Here is an 18,335-nt window from a genome sequence, read left to right on the forward strand (position 1 = left end):
CAATTCCCAGCATTAAGCCATGAAGAAGGCAGCCAGATGGCCATTATATATAGGAACAATCGAGCAAATCCTTCAGCTGGAGGATTCTTGATCATCTTTGTGATCCCAAAAAGACTGAGGGGGAAAGTGTTGCATTTGAAGTCCTTACCCAAGCATATCACAAACCCAAATTCAAATTAACGTTTTCCTCATCAGTCTTACTAACAATTTTACTGGAGGGCTTCCTGTCATCTATGGACTTGATAGATGTTTATCTTCAACATGCCACTTCACGCCAGCCACAGAACTGTCCTCAAAGTTACATATGTTAGAACCACATTCAGTACAGGTGTCTTCTTTACAAATTGTCAGTGATGCCAAGGCTGTTTATGAAGATTCCCATATCAGTACTAGCACTTCTATTTCAGACTCCCCACATCCACCCAAGCTTCCATTTAATGGGCTTCTGTCTCAGAGCAAGTCACAGCATGTGTCAGGAAACAATAGCAGGGACCTCAACAGACCCCCTACAGCTGACTTTAGCTGAGCCATTCACCTGGAGAGGGTAGAGGGGAAACCGACTTTACCCTACAGCTGCTCTTAACGTGGATAGATCTTGAGTCTCTTATGTGTGAGAGCAGAAGTGCCATGTGTTTTCTTCAATCTAGGGTTATAGCGAGGCAGATCCCTATCCATCCTTCAGGGGAAATCTTTCCGTTGATTTCAGTGTTTTTTGGATTGGGCACTTGAAATAGGGGTTTTATTATTATTTATTTGTATTGTGATAATTCCTCAAGGCACCAACCAACATCAGGGCCCCATGGTGCTAGCTGCTCTACAAACACACAGGAGGGGACAGTCTCTGCCCAAATGAACTTACATTCACCTTTTCCGCCTGACTTCGTAATCCTCTCCGAGGGCCTCACCACGCTGAGTCTGGGTGTGGCCGAGATGTCAAATTTAAAAAAAATAATTTACATAAATAAAAGGTTTGCCCTTTGGTTCCCCAAAGCAACAAAACTAAATGAGTTTCCAAACATTAGGGCTTGCTGCTAAGCAAACAAACTACATTGCAATAGAGACATTGCAAACAGCGGATGCTTCAACCACCATACTTTCTCTGTATGTAGGCAGAACTTGCTGGAGCAAATCCTGAAGGGTTGGCTGATGGCTGAATTCCAGCAGTCTCCAGTACCTCCATAGATATGAACAAGCCCGCTGTGCCAGATGGCTCCAAGAACAGAAATTGTCAGGTAAGACCAATTTTTCTCTTTGGTCCATCATGTTAAACAACCTTGTGTTAACTGGTCCTTAAGAAATGAGAGCCTGATCCAAAGCACATTGGGATCAAAGGAAAAATCCCCACGATCTTCAATGGGATTTGTATCAGACCTATATTGACAAGTCCTAATGCAATCTACAGTGCATGATTATTTCACAGCTATTCAAACTGCAGGTGACCTTCCATATCACATGTTCCCTAATAGCCACCAGAGAGGGTTTAGACCACGTGTCAGGCTTAATTGTGGATTTTAACTTGGTTCAATAGTACTGAAATTAGGAATACCCTAATTGTTCTTTTGCTTCCCCTCTCCCTAATGTCTGGTATTAATGCAAGTGACCTTTCCTAGTGCCTGGTGAAAAAAAAAATCAAGTTTGCACACTGAAACAATGGTACTATCATTGCAGGCTGAGTTAATCTAAACCCCACTACTTACAGTTGGAAAGCAATTTTTTATTACTGTAAATGTAAGATGAATAGTTTCAAACAGAGAACCCAAATGATAATAGGGATAGGTCACTAAGGACCCTGCCTGACATTCTGTGCAGCCCCTTTTGACCCTAAGCACAACACCCGATTTGATTCACACAATCAAACACAGTCCTATAACCTCATTTCCAGTTAAGTTTATGCACTATTTTTATTCCAAGTGTAACCCTTCTGCCCATCAGAGTTGGCAGCAACAAGCGCCGGGTTCAGTATCTAGGGGTTCCATTCTAATAACACAATGCAAAACCGGCTTGCACCCCCACCCAGTGACCTGGGACAAATATATACCACCCCCCGGTGGGCACCTCCAAGAGGCAATACTTCCCCTCTCACAAGCACAGAGTCTGAGTGTGGCAAAAAACCTTTTAATAACAGAGAGAAACAATGTGGCATTATGTTGGGGAAACACCACCAACAGGATTCATATGAGCAAACCCATGAGCAAAAAACCCACCCCAAGCAAATTGGGGCATGTCCTTTCCCTTTGGTTCTTGAGTCCAGCAACCCAAAATCACCCAAAGTCCCAAAAGTCCAACAACCCAAAAGTCTCTGTCCCTGGTCAGGGCAGCCCCAGAGTTCAAAAATTTATCTGCAGAGTTCTACCTCCCAACCTGGGTGGAGATGGGGGATGGGTTAAAGGGCACCTTACATGGTCCAAAGCTGATTGCCCCACCTCTCCATGGGGCTCCGCTCTGCCAGCTGCCCCCATGAGCTGCTCCAGGCATCCAACAAACTGCTCTGCTCCACCAGCCACTCTGATCTGCCAGCCATCCTGCAAACTGCTCTGCTCCAAGAGCCGCTCTGCTCTGCCAGCCGTCCCGCAAACTGCTCCACAATATATCTTCAGGCTCCCCCGCTACTTAACACAACACTCAGTGATTTCAGCTCTCAGTAAGTTTAGGTCTTCTGTGATTTCAGCTTGTAGTGGGGGAGCCTCAGTGGTGGTGTACCTTTAGCCCAAAGTGAATTCAGCTCAGCAGCCTGTAACTAGACTCCTAATGGAATTAAAATTCACTCTGATGTTCCACAGTGGAAAGAGGAAGAAGTACAATTCACATGTAAGGCCCTCACCAAAGGGCCCATACCACCAAGTATTAATACTTGACCCCAAGTACCTCTCCATTCACTGGGAGTTGGAACCCTTGCCTAGCGAGTGCTGCTTAGTTGATGGTGAGTCCCTCCATCATAACAAAAGGCCAAGTACAGTTCCACGGTCCTTGATTCACATAATCAGGATAATAACAGTTTATTCCTGCCCCAATAACAGAGAAACTGGGGCTCCTACAGCAGCCAAAGTGACCATCTAGGCAGGGTGGGTGTGCCTATGCAAATGAGATCAGCCCCTGAAGTTCTTTTCCACAACCCACCATGACTCACCACCAGATGTCAGGGTAGAGCTCATCCTGACTCTGCTTACACAAGTATTCTTTGGTAAGGTTTAAGAGCTCCTGAACTATTTAATAGCTACTTAAAAGAAACAACAAACACTATTTACAGCAGATCTAACCTAGGGAACCTAGACAAGTCATTATGTTTATAAGAAATGAGTGTGTTGGGACAGGATATGCAAGACACAGGCATCAATCAAAATGCCGCATGATTCATATGTGCATTAACAAGTCGAAAACAAAAATGGTCTTAGAAAGTTAAGGGCAGAATAGTTCAGTTATGAACATTTACAAGAAGTGGCTGACCTCACTGGGAACTGCAGGGGTTCAGCCCCCCTGAAAAATCAAGCCACTTATTTAGGTGCCTAGATCTGGATACCTAAGTCAAGGCAAGCACGTTCGAACATTTTGGCCATTATTTTCTTTTAATAATTATAATGATGATGCTGGTCATGAACAGGCTGCAGTGTGTGAATTCAGGTAGGGGCAGTAGGAAAGGGTATAGGATAAAGTGTCTCTGTTCTCTTAGGGCCTGACCCAAAGCCCATTGATACCAATGGAAAGATTCTCACGGACTTCTATGGGCTTTGGATCAGACCCTGAGAGAGCTTTTCTTTCTGTGGAATCCATTACTTCCCCTCCCCTTTTCTTGCTCAATTTGCTTTTTCCCTGATGTCAGAACTTTTTCCCAAATATTGGTAATAAATCTTCATAATCTTTGGCCTCTAATTGAGTCTTTCTTCCCAAGCACACTGTTGCATTGTATGTATGACTGGGTGGCTGAATGTTGCTCTGGCAATTACTCATGAAGAATTGCATGGTAATAACCACACTTGTAAGTATGTGTAGGTTGCAGCATCCCCTGTGGGTCTTTGTGGCAAATCATAAATTCCCATTTCCAGGAAAGTTTCAAAAGTTTTATTTTCTAAGAAGGAATGTTAATTATCAGAATCCAGATGACCTATCCCATTTCTCCATCCATTTTCACCCTTTTATGCCCAGTCTAGTGTAGCAGGTAGGAGCCCTAGAACAAGCAGATTTTATAGCAATAACCATCTCATAAATATTACACCCACATGGCTGTTTGCTCACGAGTTCTGCAAGGCTCCTGGGGAACCATGTCCTCAGAGGCTGCAGAGTAGCAATGAAGCTGCTCATCGGGCACTACTCCAAACCCAGGGCTTCCAATAATCGCCATGGCTGCCAAACCATTCTGTCTGGTGCAGTGGCTAGGGCACTAGCTTACGATTTAGGAGACCTGGCCTCAATTCCCTGCACTGCCACAGACTTCCTGTGTGACCTTGGGAAACTCACTCAGCTGCTCTGTGCCTCAGTTTCCCCACCTGTCAAATTTAAATGATGGCACTATCCTACCTCACTGAGGTGCTGTGAGGATAAATACATTAAAGATTGTGAGGTGCTTAGATAATACATTAATGGGGGGCATATAAATACCATAGATAGACTAGTCAGTGGATCTATGTAGTTGTGAAGTCAACAGTCATAGCCCCTGAACATCCTCAAAAAAACCCTCTGCATTAGGGTGGAGGGACCAGAGCCCATGACACAAAGATGGCACTGACTTCTTTGCAGACTCTCCACACCCAGCACCCCACCCTGTGAAACAGAACCACTCCAGTTTCCAAATTCCTTTCTGGCTTTGATGAAATTCATAAAGCTGAGCTGTATGTCTACTACTCACTGAAATGTACTGTTTTCATGTACATAAACTTTAGCATTCAGTGATATTTTGCAGAAGGGTAAACCGAGGCACAAAGAAATTTAGTGACTTGCCAAAGGTCACAGTGCAAGACAATAGCAGAGGTGCCAGTAGGACTCAGGTTGCTTGAGACTCAATCCTCTGTTCCAGCGATTAGACCAGAGGTGGGCAAACTACGGCCCGTGGGCCACATCCGGCCCATGGGACTGTCCTGCCCAGCCCTGGAGCTCCCGGACGGGGAGGGTAGCCCCTGGCTCCTCCCCCACTGTCCCCCCTTCCCCACAGCCTCAGCTCCCCACACTGCCAGCGCTCTGGCCTGCCGCTTCTGCTGAGCAGCGTGGCTGGCTCCAGCCAGGCAGCAAGACTGCTAGCTCCTGCCGCTCTGAGTGGCATGGTAAGGGGGCGGGGAGAGGGGGGTTGGATAAGGAGCAGGGGGTCCTGGGGGGCAGTCAGGGGATGGGGAACAGGGGGGTTGGATAGGCGTGGGAGTCCCGGGGGGCCTGTCAGGGGCCGGGGGTGTGGACAGGGGCCAGGGCAGTCAGGGGCCAGGGAGAAGGGGGGGTTGGATAGGGGGTGGGGTATCAGGGGGGCAGTTAGGGGTGGGACGTCCCGGAAGTGGGCGGTTGGGGACAAGGAGCAGGGGGGGTTGGATGGGGGAGGTCCCGGGCGGGGTGTCAGGGGACAAGGGGGGGGTTGGATGGGGGGGTTCTGAGGGGGGCAGTCAGGGGGCAGGAAGTGGGAGGGGGAGGATAGGGGGCGGGGGCCAGGCTGTTTCGGGAGGCACAGCCTTTGCTACCCGGCCATCCATACAGTTTTGCAACCCCGTTGTGGCCCTCGGGCCAAAAAGTTTGCCCACCCCTGGATTAGACAATGCTGCTCAATATGTTTGATGTTCATGCTTGAACCTAGAATACACTTTTTTTTTTTTAAGTCTTTTTAAACTATCCTACAGGATCGATTAGGCACCAAATCTGTGTTTAACCTGGTCAGTCTCTGTATTGGCTGTTTTGATATCAATGAGTCAATATTCCAATAGCAGATGTAAGGATTTTTTTACATCAATATTTCATTTTCATTAAAATCAGTGTAAATTCTGCTAAGAGTTAATCCACTGAAACATATAAATATGCAGGAAGGGCTCAAGAAGAATTACAATACCACTTCAAAAGGAGCTGGTTTAGGAGTCAGGACCCTACTTTTTGCAATAACTTATGCATCATGAACTTACTTAACTGGCAGAAGATAACATCTCACACTCCTAGTTTTACGGCCTTGGGTTGACAACAGTATAAACTGAAATTTTTGCTTACTGTAAAACTGGTGGAGTCCAATAACCAAAAATATTTTCATGCCCAAACTGATGTTTTATCAAAACATTTTCCCCATTGTTATGTGCTTTCTGTTGTTACTAAATTTCTCTCTAATAAATGGCTATTCTGATGTTTCTGAGCAAAAAAAAAAATTCTTGTTTTCTGAATAGGACTAATGTCAGTGAATAAGAAATATCTAAAACACAGAAAAAATATACTTTCCTAATTCAGATTTCACCAGAAAGCATTTGTTAGAAAGCACCAAATTATAAAACTTTACTGTTACCTTGTTCTCCCTACATCATGTCAGTTTAGTCACCTATTGCAAGAGTGTGAATCCTAGATTGTTAGCTTTCTGGGCTAGGGGCTTATTGTCTTATGGTCATTTGTTCAGTGCCTAGTATAACACAGACATAATCCCTGCTTAGGGTCCTCAGGCACTACCAAAATGAAATCATGAACAATAATAAATTGTTATAATTAAGGGTAGATTTTCAAAGGAGCCTTGGGAAGATTGGTGCTCAAAACTTTTTGAAATTCAATGGGAGAAGGGTCCCTAAATCCCTTAGGCTCCTCTGAAAGCCCAGCCCAAAAACACTATAAGGTTTGGTTTTTCTCCTGGGAGAGAAGTGTATTGAAAACATAACCTAACAACAATAATTCATATCACATAATTCGCTGTCGTTTATTGTAAAATAATAAAAGAGAAAGGGAAATACGGGCATTTTACTTTAAAGGAGGGTAACCTACCCATAACATGAAAAAGCCACAATTTCAGTTCGGAAAGACAATACAACAGTGCCCTCCTCACCTTCCACTTTCAGCCCGAAAGCATGAGCCAGAAGCAGTGGACGGTTAAAAAGAATGCATTTTGCCAGACATAATTGGCTGCCTGTTTTGATAGAATTTTAAGTGAATGAAGGGAATCCACTAACTATAATATATTGTGATTTTAGTAAAATACTTGATACTGTGTCTCATGAAGTTTTCTTTGAAAATTTTAGTTGGACTGGATAGACTAACTGACTTGGATAGAAACACTGTCCTATGGATTGAAACCTGACTAACAGACCATAAGCAAAGAGTGATAAATGGCAATGTAGTACAATTGGGGGAGATCTGCAGGGATTGAGGTTTGATCCAATATTATTGCACATCTCAAATAATTATCTCAAAGAGTGAGTAACCCTCAGTGAAATTCTCTGGCAGTACTAAAGTGGGAGAAGTTGTGAACAACAGTCATGAGAGAGGAATAACACAAAGGAACTTACAAATATTAGAAACATGGGCTAAAAATGAAAATCACATTGGCAAAAATCAAGCTAGTATATATAGGGAGAACCAATGGAACACAATCCCACATATAATCATTGGGAGGAATAAACATGAGAAGCAGCACTGTTGAAAGAGGCCGAGGGTTAAGTATGGACAGTACACATGAGGTGAGGTTGCAATGTCACATGGCAGCAAAATAAGGCACTTTTAGGCTACATATGCAATGGCATCTCATGTGAGATTAACTCCTTCTCTGGCATGACTGTATCTGAATATTACATTCAGGTCTGGGCACCATATTCCCAGAAAGATGCTGACAAACTAGAAGGAGTTCACAGAATCATTGGCTGGAGGAACTGACATATGAGGAAACAACTAATTGTGCATTGATTAGCTAAACAATGACAAAGGCAGAACATCATAAAAATGTACAATTGTTCTCTATGTCCACTGAACGTAGGACAAGAAGTAATCAGTTTAATCTGCAGCAAGCAAGATTTAGGTTAGATATTAGGATATTTCTAGCAACAAGGGTAGTTAAGCTCTGGAGTTTATTAGAATTCTTTGAGGGGGTCAACAACCATGTGGAGAAGGGTGATCCAGTAGATACACTGTACTTGATCTTTCAGAAAGCCTCTTAAAAGGTCCCACACCAAGGGCTCTTAAGCATAGTAAGCAGTCATGGGATAAGAGGGAAGCTCCTCTAATGGATCAATAACTGGTTAAAAGATAGGAAACAAAGGGTAGGAATAAATGAGTTTCACAATGGTGAGAGGTAAATAGCAGGGTGCCACAAGGATCTGTACTAAGACCTGTGATGTTCAGCATATTCATAAATGCTCTGGAAAAAGGGGTAAAAGAGGTGACAAAGTTTACAGACTATACAAAATTATTCAAGATATTTAAGTCCAAAGTGGACTATGAAGAATTACGAAGAGACCTCACCAGGCTGGGTGACTGGGCAACAAAATGGGAGATGAAATTTAGTGTTGATAAATACAAAGTTATGCACATTGGAAAACATAATCCTAGCTATACATACAAAATGATGGGGTCTAAATTAGCTGTTACCACTCAAGAAAGATCTTGGAATCATCGTGGATAGTTTTCTGAAAACATCTGCTCAGTGTGCAGCAGCTGTCAAAAACGCTACCAGAATGTTAAGAACTATTAGGAAAGGGACAGATAATAAGATAGAAAATATAATAATGCCACTGTATAAATCCATGGTATGCCCATACCTTGAACACTGCATGCAGTCCTGGTCACCCCATCTCAAAAGGGACACATTAGAATTGAAAAAAATACAGAAAAGGGCAACAAAAATAATTAGGGGTAGGGAACATCTTCCATATGAGGAGAGACTGAAACTGAGACTGTTCATCTTAGAAAAGAGGCAACTGAGGGGAGGATATGATGGTGGTCTATAAAATCATGACTGGTGTGGAAAAAGTGATTAAGGAAATGTTATTTACCCCTTCACATAACACAAGAACTAAAGGTGACCCAATGAAATTAATAAGCAGTAGGCTTAAAACAAACATAAGGAAGTACTTCTTCACACAATGCACAGTTAACCTGTGAAATTCATTGCTAAGGGTTGGTGTGAAGGCCAAAAGTATTACTGGGTTCAAAAAAGAATTAGATAAGTTCATGGAGGATAGGTCCATCAATGGCTATTAGCCAAGATGGTCAGGGACACAACCCCATGCTCTGCGTGTCCCTAAACTTCTGACTGCCAGAATCTAGGACTGGACAGGAGACAGATCAGTCAATAACTGCCCCATTCTGTTCATTCCTTCTGAAGCATCTGGCACCAGCCACTGTTGGAAGACAGGATATCGGGCTAGATGGACCATTGGTCTGATGTAGTGCAGCCAATCTTATGTTCTTAGTAGACTTCCAAGAGAGGTTGTGGAATCCCTATCATTAGAGATTTTTAGGAACAGGTTGGACAAATACCCATCAGGGATGGTCTAGGTTTACTTGGTCCTGCAGCAGCAAAAGAGGCTGGACTTGTCTTCTCAAGGTCCCTTCCAGCCCTAGATTCCTATGATTCTGTGATATGGATGTTACTCCCTGTTCTGGATTTGTTCAGTGTTCCCTGTCTCCTCTGTGCCAGTCTTTTAGACTTTTAGCTCTTTGAGGCAAATACCTTGTCAGCATGCAAATAATAAATGTAATAAACAACAAGAAGTTACACAGACAAGATTTCTATGAATATTTCCAAATGAGGGTCAAGATTTTCAAAAGTCATATGTGACTTTGAATGCCTCAAATCCTTGGTGCCCAACATGAAATATTTTTAAAGGGGCCTGATTTTCAGAAAATGCTGAAAAATCAAGACTTTTAAAGTGTCCCAATTTGGGCACCCAAAATTGGAGTAATCTAAGATTACTTTTTAAAATCGTGGCCATATCCTTAAACACAGAGGGCCACATTCTGCTCTTAGCAACAGGGATGTAAATATGAATCTGCCCCATTCTCTGAATTAAAGAGCAACAATGCCCTTTAGAAGACTCAATAGATATATATATAAACCAAGATCACTAAAGGCAAATGCAAAATACACTCCTGTCTCATGGAGGTCAAATATATATAAACACAAAGGACATAGCAGAAAAATACGAAAATTAGTTTCAGTTTCAGATTGCAGAGCAGGGATGAAAGGAGATTTGCGCAGACGCACATAAATGCATCGCTGCCCCAAGCTGGCGAGAATTTCAATGGAAAATAATCAAATATTTCTGTACACCAATCATACAAAACAAACTAGATTCAACTAAATCTGATTTATGCTGAAGACTGTGTGGTTAGAGAGGCATACATGCACATGGTGTTCTGGTTATATCTCAAAATTAAAGTTTGCTGGACTCAAAATTGTGTAACACTTATAAAGAGAGATTTCTCTCTTCTGTTTTTTTCAATCTCTTCTCTGAAAATTTCTGGGAGCAGTGTTGGAAACCACAGTAAGGCAACACAAAGAAAGTTATCTGTGGGGAATTGTGATCACTGCAGCAAAGAAATGAATCTTTATACTCTGGTTAAATTAATCAAGCCCTTCTGCTAAATGGTGGTATCTGAAAATAAGGGACATACTGAAAATGGAAAGAAAGCAGCCAATCAGCAACAAGACCATCTGTTATTAACTAAAGAATATACAATAATGAAGCCAGATCTTCAACCAAAAATTAAACAAGAATAATGCCTACACATTAAGAATAATAATTTACAACAAATACTTCAAAGCACCACTCATATATGGGGTTAATTTATAATTGTAAGACTTCTAATAGATTTCTGCTTTTATCACTCGAGGAAATTCATCTTATCTTTCGACATTAATAAAAAATGCCATATTTTTAAATGGGCATTAACTGCAGAAATAATAAGTGGGCAGATAATGGACAAGTAAATGTACTAAAATGGATGTAGACAAAAATTAAATGGCAAGATTACACAATCTGTGTGGCTATTCCTCTTGACCACTTTTAATTAAATGGCAATGTATTAAGACACAGTAAAATAGAAACCATTCTCTAATGGATGACATCACTGTTTACAAAAGCAAATGCTCCTTTGGATCACTAGTTTGTATTGTCTCACATTAGTAACAATCAAAATTCATTACTACATAGTGGCTACGGAGTGACACGCAGTGACCATCTCAGTGAAGTCCCTAGTCAGCAAGTGTACATGACAGAAACAACCAACACAAATATAACACTTGGCAGGAGTCTCAGCAAAGAGGCCAAGGACTGCATTCACTTGAAGAATGAGCTATCTTCCTGTCCCTTATGGTCTCCCCCTACAGATCACAGTAGAAGCCCACTGACAGCACAGTATGGGAAAGCTCAGCTGTGGAAAATGTATTGAATATGAGCAAAGGAATGTGTAACAAGATTAGAAGATATAGATTCAGATGGTACTGAAGCTATACAGTATGTCAATAATCAGTAATGAACCACAGGCAGCCCAGATGAAGAAAGAAAGCACAAAAAGTGAATATGCTTTACAACAATGAATTCTTTTAAAAAAAACATGAACTCTTCTGAAAAGATATACACTGAAGAACATTATTGTTTGACTTTGGTGCATTCATTTCAGCAATCTTTGACAATATTCACAACACAGGCTCAATTAATTCAAACCTTTCTGATTCAAGACTTCCTGTAATCCAAAACAAGGTCAACTCCCCCAGCATGTATTGCCTTGAAAATTCCTCTCTTAGTCAAAACCTTGACTGCTGGGGCTTACTCAGTGTCTCCCATGACATTCGGATGATCAAGGTTGTACTGTACTAGTGAGTCACATTAAATATTTTATCTAATGTAAGCATATGCAATGTGCTGTATTTTCCTCATTGAAAAAATATTTGGTTTATTAAAGATAAAAGTTACACGTTGTACTTCTGTTCATGTTTTTGGCACTTTCAGCCTAACAATGGGCCAGATCATGGCCAACCGTTACATGGTCACACAGGAGCATAAGAGGAAGTTAAAATCACACTCCCCCGCACTCCTGTCTGCATAATCTCCCCAGACACAGAGAGAAAAGCAGGGGCTGAGTGTCCAGCACATCTCAATCTTTCCCACATCAGAGAGGCACAGTTGGATTGGTTCCACCCACACACTAGCCAACAAAACTGAGCTTACATGGTGCGGACAGTAATCTCTCTTTCAATCCAACAATACCATCACCATTAATGCACACAAAGAGCTGAAAATCACATTGTGACATTCAACCTTAACCCTGCATTCCAGTGTTATGTTGTTTAATCTTTCAATGACAATTATCAACTTAAAATTACTAGCCGGCACCTCTACGTAACATACACTAGAGAAAGAATTCAAAACTTCTTACCTATTCAAAAACACAAGTTTCTACCACGTACTTACTATTGACTTCCTCAAAATGTCAACTGCACAGTGTACACTACTAAATTAAATCTTACCCACTGAATTGTACAGATGCATACGGATTCATATGTTTACTAATAGTATGTTATACAACAAAGCAGCAAGTCAACCACTTGAAATCAAGGGCGAGCGCTGCCATGTGATTTTCCAGTTATTTGGGTTGGATACTGAAGTCAATGATATTGTTAAACTGAAAGTGAGAGTGTTAGAGAGAGTTACTAGTTGAGGAGTGTCATCACAGCTGCCAGATAACACTTTGAAACTGGCATTGCACTGGATGTGAGTGGTCTATATCTTTGTTGCCTTGCTTATGATTTCTTGCTTTTAGTGTAAGGAAATAACAGAGTCAACATTGCTCAAATGTAACAAAGTACTTCGTGTGGGATAAAAGTTAGTACTAGATCTGGTGCAAATCTTTCAGAAGGAGCAATGTAAATTAATCTTCCCAATTCCCATGATTGGTAGTGGAAGCATTTATTCCAGTACAGTATGTGATGACAAGATTCATAATGGGTAATTTTGGTGTACTTCTGTACCATAGCTGGCGTCAAAGGAGTTTAATCAATTACATCATCTTCCCCCTGCGTCCCAGAGAAAAAATAGCCCACTATATCCAAACCAAAGGAAATCTTTAACCAGAGACCTCTTAGAAGCAGTGTAGAGTGGAGATCTTTGACAGAGCCCTTCCCTGAATGATTAGAAATCGGAGCAAGTTTCAAATTTCCTCAGAATAGCTTCATAAAATTATGGTATCAGCACTGCCTCCCTCTGTCAAGTGTTCTGCTTTCACCATCTATTTGCCACGAGTTGAACTGGGGGAGAGAGGATAATTGGTGGTGGTAGTACTTTCCAAAGTTCCACCCACAAAATAAGCAGCACCCATACGGATCACCAACATGAGAGGCTGCTCAAAGGAGATAATACAGCTGTTCCAAATATGATTGTGTACCTTTGTCAGGATCCTGGGTGAAGGTAGACAGGACTAGTACAGGACCTTGGGAACCAGGAACTGAAGCAAAGGGTCAGAGCTGGTATCAGTGTCAAGAGTCAAGTTGAAGCTCAAAGGCAAAGTCAGAATCAGGAATTAGACTGAGGGTCAATACCAAGTATCAAGGCCAGTGTTGGGTTCTGGGGCTCAATTAGGAGTCACAGTCAGAACTGATATCAGTACTGAGAGTTCAGAAGCAGACTGGTCATGGCAGCTAGCTAGAGATCCATATTGGTGCCTGGACACTTCCTGGTACACTCCATGGGCTTATACATTAATAAGGAGCCAATCAGGGATCACTAAGACAACAGTAAGTTGAATCACTTGAAGCAGAACTTCCTGTGGAGTGAAATCTCTGCATCTTGTGGGTCACAGGGAGTGGCCAGGTTATAGCTGCTGCCAGGTGCAGTTTGGGGGTGTTGGTTACCTAGTCCAGGTTCAAGTCCTGCTGATTCTTACAGTGCTTCTCAGCTCTACAGGGCTCCTTGAGCTTGTCTCCCTTGTGATGGGACTTGAATGTGCTCTGCTAGACCCCTTGGGCTTAGCTCCTTCTTGATGCGGGGGAGGGGAGAGCAGGAAATAAGTGATGAGTCTCTCTCTAATGCCACCCACTTTGGCACCAAAACAAGAGGTCACTCAATAAATTGTGCAAATCTGTGACCCTCCCTCCCCTTCTTACATGAAGAATGAAATGGTTAAACGTATTGATATTTAAATCATCATTGGGCATGACATAACATCTCATCAAGATGACTGAGGCAGGTCACTCCTCTCAGAGCTGTCATTCCTGGCTGTCCTCAGACACATCACTGCATCAGTTACACTTGGTTCACACTTTCCAGATTTTCTTCACAAACATAAAAGCTAGAGTTTTATACTGTTTGGGAGGAAGAAGGGGGTTATAATGAACGCTAAGAGTGTAGAGTCCAAGATAGCAACTTCAGACAAGTGCTGGTAGACTGTGTCACCACAGTTCAGCCCAAGTCCTGTATCATACTTAGGGCTTAATCAACATTCTGAAACCCATTTAAATCAATAGGACTCTGTCAGTAATAAGTGCTATGCCCACTAGCAAGTGTGGACAGAATCAGGCCCAATTACGCTCCATCTGAAATCAACAGTAATTTTGCCAATGAATCCAAAGGGATTAGGATATATCATAGTCACTGATCCACTTGCCCTGGACCCCAGACAGAATGGGGCAGATGAAGACATACATGACACAATTCTGTGAGATGCTCCTTGCCCCGCAGAACTGTACTAAGGCCTGATCCACCACAGAAATAAAAGGAAAATGTCCCCTTGACTTCAGTGGTCTTTGAATCAGGTCCTAGTTCCACTACCTCACTGGCCGTACCCTGGAGAGATGTGTGGGAAGGACAAGATTTAATTGGGATCTACTGTACATTTAAAAAAAAATAGGTTTACAATGGATTTTATATGGCTGCATAGTCCTGATTGTAGAAATAAAGCATGCTGAAATACCAGTCTGTACTAATAATCTTTAATAACAAAAATATGATGAATAGCAAAACAATTTTACTGTAAACTTGTTGCATGACCTGAAAAGGCACTTTAGTCAATTAAAGAATATTATGTTTTAAATATAGATTTCTAATCACCTGTAGGCAAATCCTCAGTGGCTGTAAATTGACAATCTGACAATTTACACCCATTGAGGATCTGTCCCTCATGATTAGTAGGGCCCAGAGATTATTAAACAAATGTGGTTCCTATTCTGGTGTCCCGTTAGATCCCATCCTGAAAAACTCCTTTAGCCATGGACAACAAACTGAATTGTATTTGAAATCAGAATTTTAATTAAAATCAGCCTCTCTGAGCCTGCTGCTGGCAGTTATTTTCCTGCTGAAAAGGGACAGCTGCTTCCATTGGCAGCCCGATGTCAGGAATTGTTAAACCAGTATTAATGCAGGATGGAAGCAGTGAGAGCATGCAGCAGCAGAGAGGTGAGCTAAGGATGAATTCAGAGCCTTTACCTCTGAGTGGCTTTCACTTTGACCATTTAAGTTATTATGCTGCTATTTCAATTCCTGAGGTTTGTTGTTGTTTTTCCATTTGTTTTTGGCTCAACTGGTGCACAACACCAATTAAAATTAGATATTGAAGAAAATGTCAGTTTCTCCAAATACATTATCATTTGTGAAAATGTTCCCTCAGTACATATTAAGTCCAGGTTTTGTTTGCAGTAAGCAAGCATTTCAAACAGCTGCCCTTTTTGGGGTGGACTTAAGAGAATTTGATTTTCTTTACATTTAATATTCAACATTTCTAGCTTTATACATATATTATTCCATAAAGCTATTCTGCAAAATACCTATTCTAAATAAATACTGTTTTCTTATTTCAAGGGATTTAAATGAGGTTTCAGGTAATAACTAGCAGCAAAGGACTAACATTCCCGTATAATTAATTGAAAAAAGCAGTAGTGAATATAGATGGATTTCTTGGTTTTGTAGGCATTAATATTCAAATGCAATCAGCTTCCCTTAAATTAAGGTTTGCAGAGGTACTGGACCCACTCTAAGCATCCACAGTAATTCATCCCCAGAGAAGAGTGAATCAGAATCCAAAATTTAATACTTGAGTTTGAAATACGCACTTCATCTTTGTTTGATTTTCCTACAGAGCTTCATGAGAAAATGATGGGATATATCACATAGTTATACTTATCACATTTTTCCCTATAAAGATACTGTACTATTTAGTTTAAGAATACCCTTGAAGTTCACAGATTAAATAACTGTTATTGCTCTAAAAACAGAAAGGTATAGAAGCAAAGGTATAGTGACCTCACAAATCAACCTGAGCTATTAAACTAACCGAATACTCAAACTAGCTGTTAAACTAACCTAACTTTGGGTGACATCCTAACCCCACTGAAGTCAATAGGATTTTTGCTTTATTTCTCTTTTGGTTCTAAGGAATACAAAATGGAAAGAGTTCTGTGTAAACAAATTAAACTGTAAAATGCATCATTTTCAAAGGAACATTTTAATCAATAAGATAAGCTTAATTCCCTGTCTGCATAGCTTAACTAAATAAACAACAAAGTTAAATCAAAACATAAGGAAACTGCAAAGATCAGCAGTAGATGTGATTTTAAATCAATAGTAGATATATGATAGTTTAATGCTCAGATGAAATTTCTCAGTATCTTACATGATCATTACATTTTCCCTATAAGTGGCAAATTCTATTTTATACTATGTGCAGTTTCCTGCCTACGAGGAAAAATTAGATAACAAATTCAACTCCCCGTTATGCCAAAGATCTTCTCTTCATCCAAGAACAGAGGAGCTATTGGGGTTACACAATTTTTATGTCAATTAAAATGTTCCATATAAACAATCTATACTTGTCCAAACTAACAGACTGCCATTTCCAAGTCTTTCTGGGCAATAGTTTAGAAAGAAATACTGTGTTACAATTTAAAATAAGCAAATTGCATCTATTTTGGATCAAAGAATTACATGCTGTTCTTCAGTTGAATAGTTCACGTTTGTCAGAGTCTATCTGGCTGCAACAGTCTATTTTTACATTGTCTCAAACTTGTCCAGAAACTAGCTATAATTCTCTCTATTATTGATTAACAAAGCCTTTCAGTTGCATTAAATTAGGAGATGAAGAGGTGTGTTCCTTCCAATTTTTGTGTTATGTTTTGTCATTAGTAGAATATAACATTGCCAAACCCTGACCACAGAAATGGTAAAAATAAATACCAAAGGTCTGGGAAGAGAAATCCTACAGCCATGAAGAGAAGGTAACTTCAAGGGAGTATCCTGGAAATTAAGATTTATAAATCACCAAGATCTGAAAGAAACAAATTTCAGATGTTGCATAATGCCATTTTATATGGCTAAAAATAATGGAGTTATGGTGCAAATGCCAGGAAAAAAATCTGTGGAAAACTGCGCAAACACTTATGTTCAAAGAAAAGCCCTGAAACGAGCAAATCATTTGAAGAGTTGGTAAGAATACAGACAATATAATGCATTCTAGATTTATGTTGAGAAGGCCATTCATTTAATGCAGTTCCATCTTACTTAAAATGATCATTTTCACGGAAGTAAGGCATACTCTGTGTGTAATATGAGTTTTAGTGTTGTTTCTGGCTTTGGGGTGATAAAAACACTTAAAAGCTCAGTAGCCTACTCATCTTAGTTCCATGTTTTAAAGTAGTCTAACATTCCTGCCTCTCGACTGCATAGTGAACTCCTACATTCTTGTTAAACTATTCATGCCTCAGCTCCAGAGCTTATTCAAAAAATGTTAAACCATTGCTGGATAAAATCTTTACATTCTAAGAAGTGAAGGTCACCTTGCAAAAGATTATTCTACTCGTGATCCCTAAAGATTTCTTCTTGAATCGACATTTGCTTTAATGCTGCTTTACCGCTCCCCTAGTCAGTTGTAGACGGAAAACAGAAACATCCATGTTCATTTCAGATGAGGAGCACATCACAGTCTGGACAAGTCAAGGTTTCAGGGTTTTATTTTTCTAAAGGCATTACAAAAATGTGGTAAACTCTATTACACTTCCCAAACGCAGCAAAGTGAAACAGCAATTTTCTGATTCTTCATCCCTTTTTGGATCCTGTTATCTCTCTACACAGCATGGGTGAAATCCTGACTCCACTGAAGTCAACAGGAGCTCTGCCTATATAGTATTTCTGGCCCAAGAATCAGCACCAAACAAAGAGTGACATACAGTGATGAAACTTGCCCACAGTAGAAGATGCTCAGCAGTGTGCTGATCATCTTCCTCCAATAGAGCTGGGACCCAGTTTGCCAGTTCACAAGTCAAGTCTTCTATGGGACAAGAGCCACTTGATAGAGTCTTGACAAGATATTGTTGCATCAGAATATTTAGGTGCTGCAGTAAAAAGATGAAGAACTAACCTTATTTCCATCAAGCATATATATTGTCTGTTTTCATTCTTCTGAATTATGTTAGTTGATTGAAC

At 40.8% G+C, this 18,335-nt stretch overlaps 1 protein-coding gene across 1 annotated transcript in view; it reads left to right on the plus strand.

Annotated features, from left to right (window-relative positions):
* DIO3 (iodothyronine deiodinase 3) overlaps positions 1–18,335 on the plus strand; it is an 88,864-nt gene that overhangs the window by 56,348 nt on the left and 14,181 nt on the right. The window contains exon 2 of the mRNA XM_074956249.1: positions 1,110–1,232. Within this exon, the coding sequence (XP_074812350.1) occupies positions 1,207–1,232 (26 nt within the window). The 5' untranslated portion in view covers positions 1,110–1,206. The remainder of the gene's footprint in view (positions 1–1,109; positions 1,233–18,335) is intronic.

The sequence above is a fragment of the Natator depressus genome, chromosome 6 (assembly GCF_965152275.1).
Source record: "Natator depressus isolate rNatDep1 chromosome 6, rNatDep2.hap1, whole genome shotgun sequence".
Taxonomy (NCBI): Eukaryota; Metazoa; Chordata; order Testudines; family Cheloniidae; genus Natator; species Natator depressus.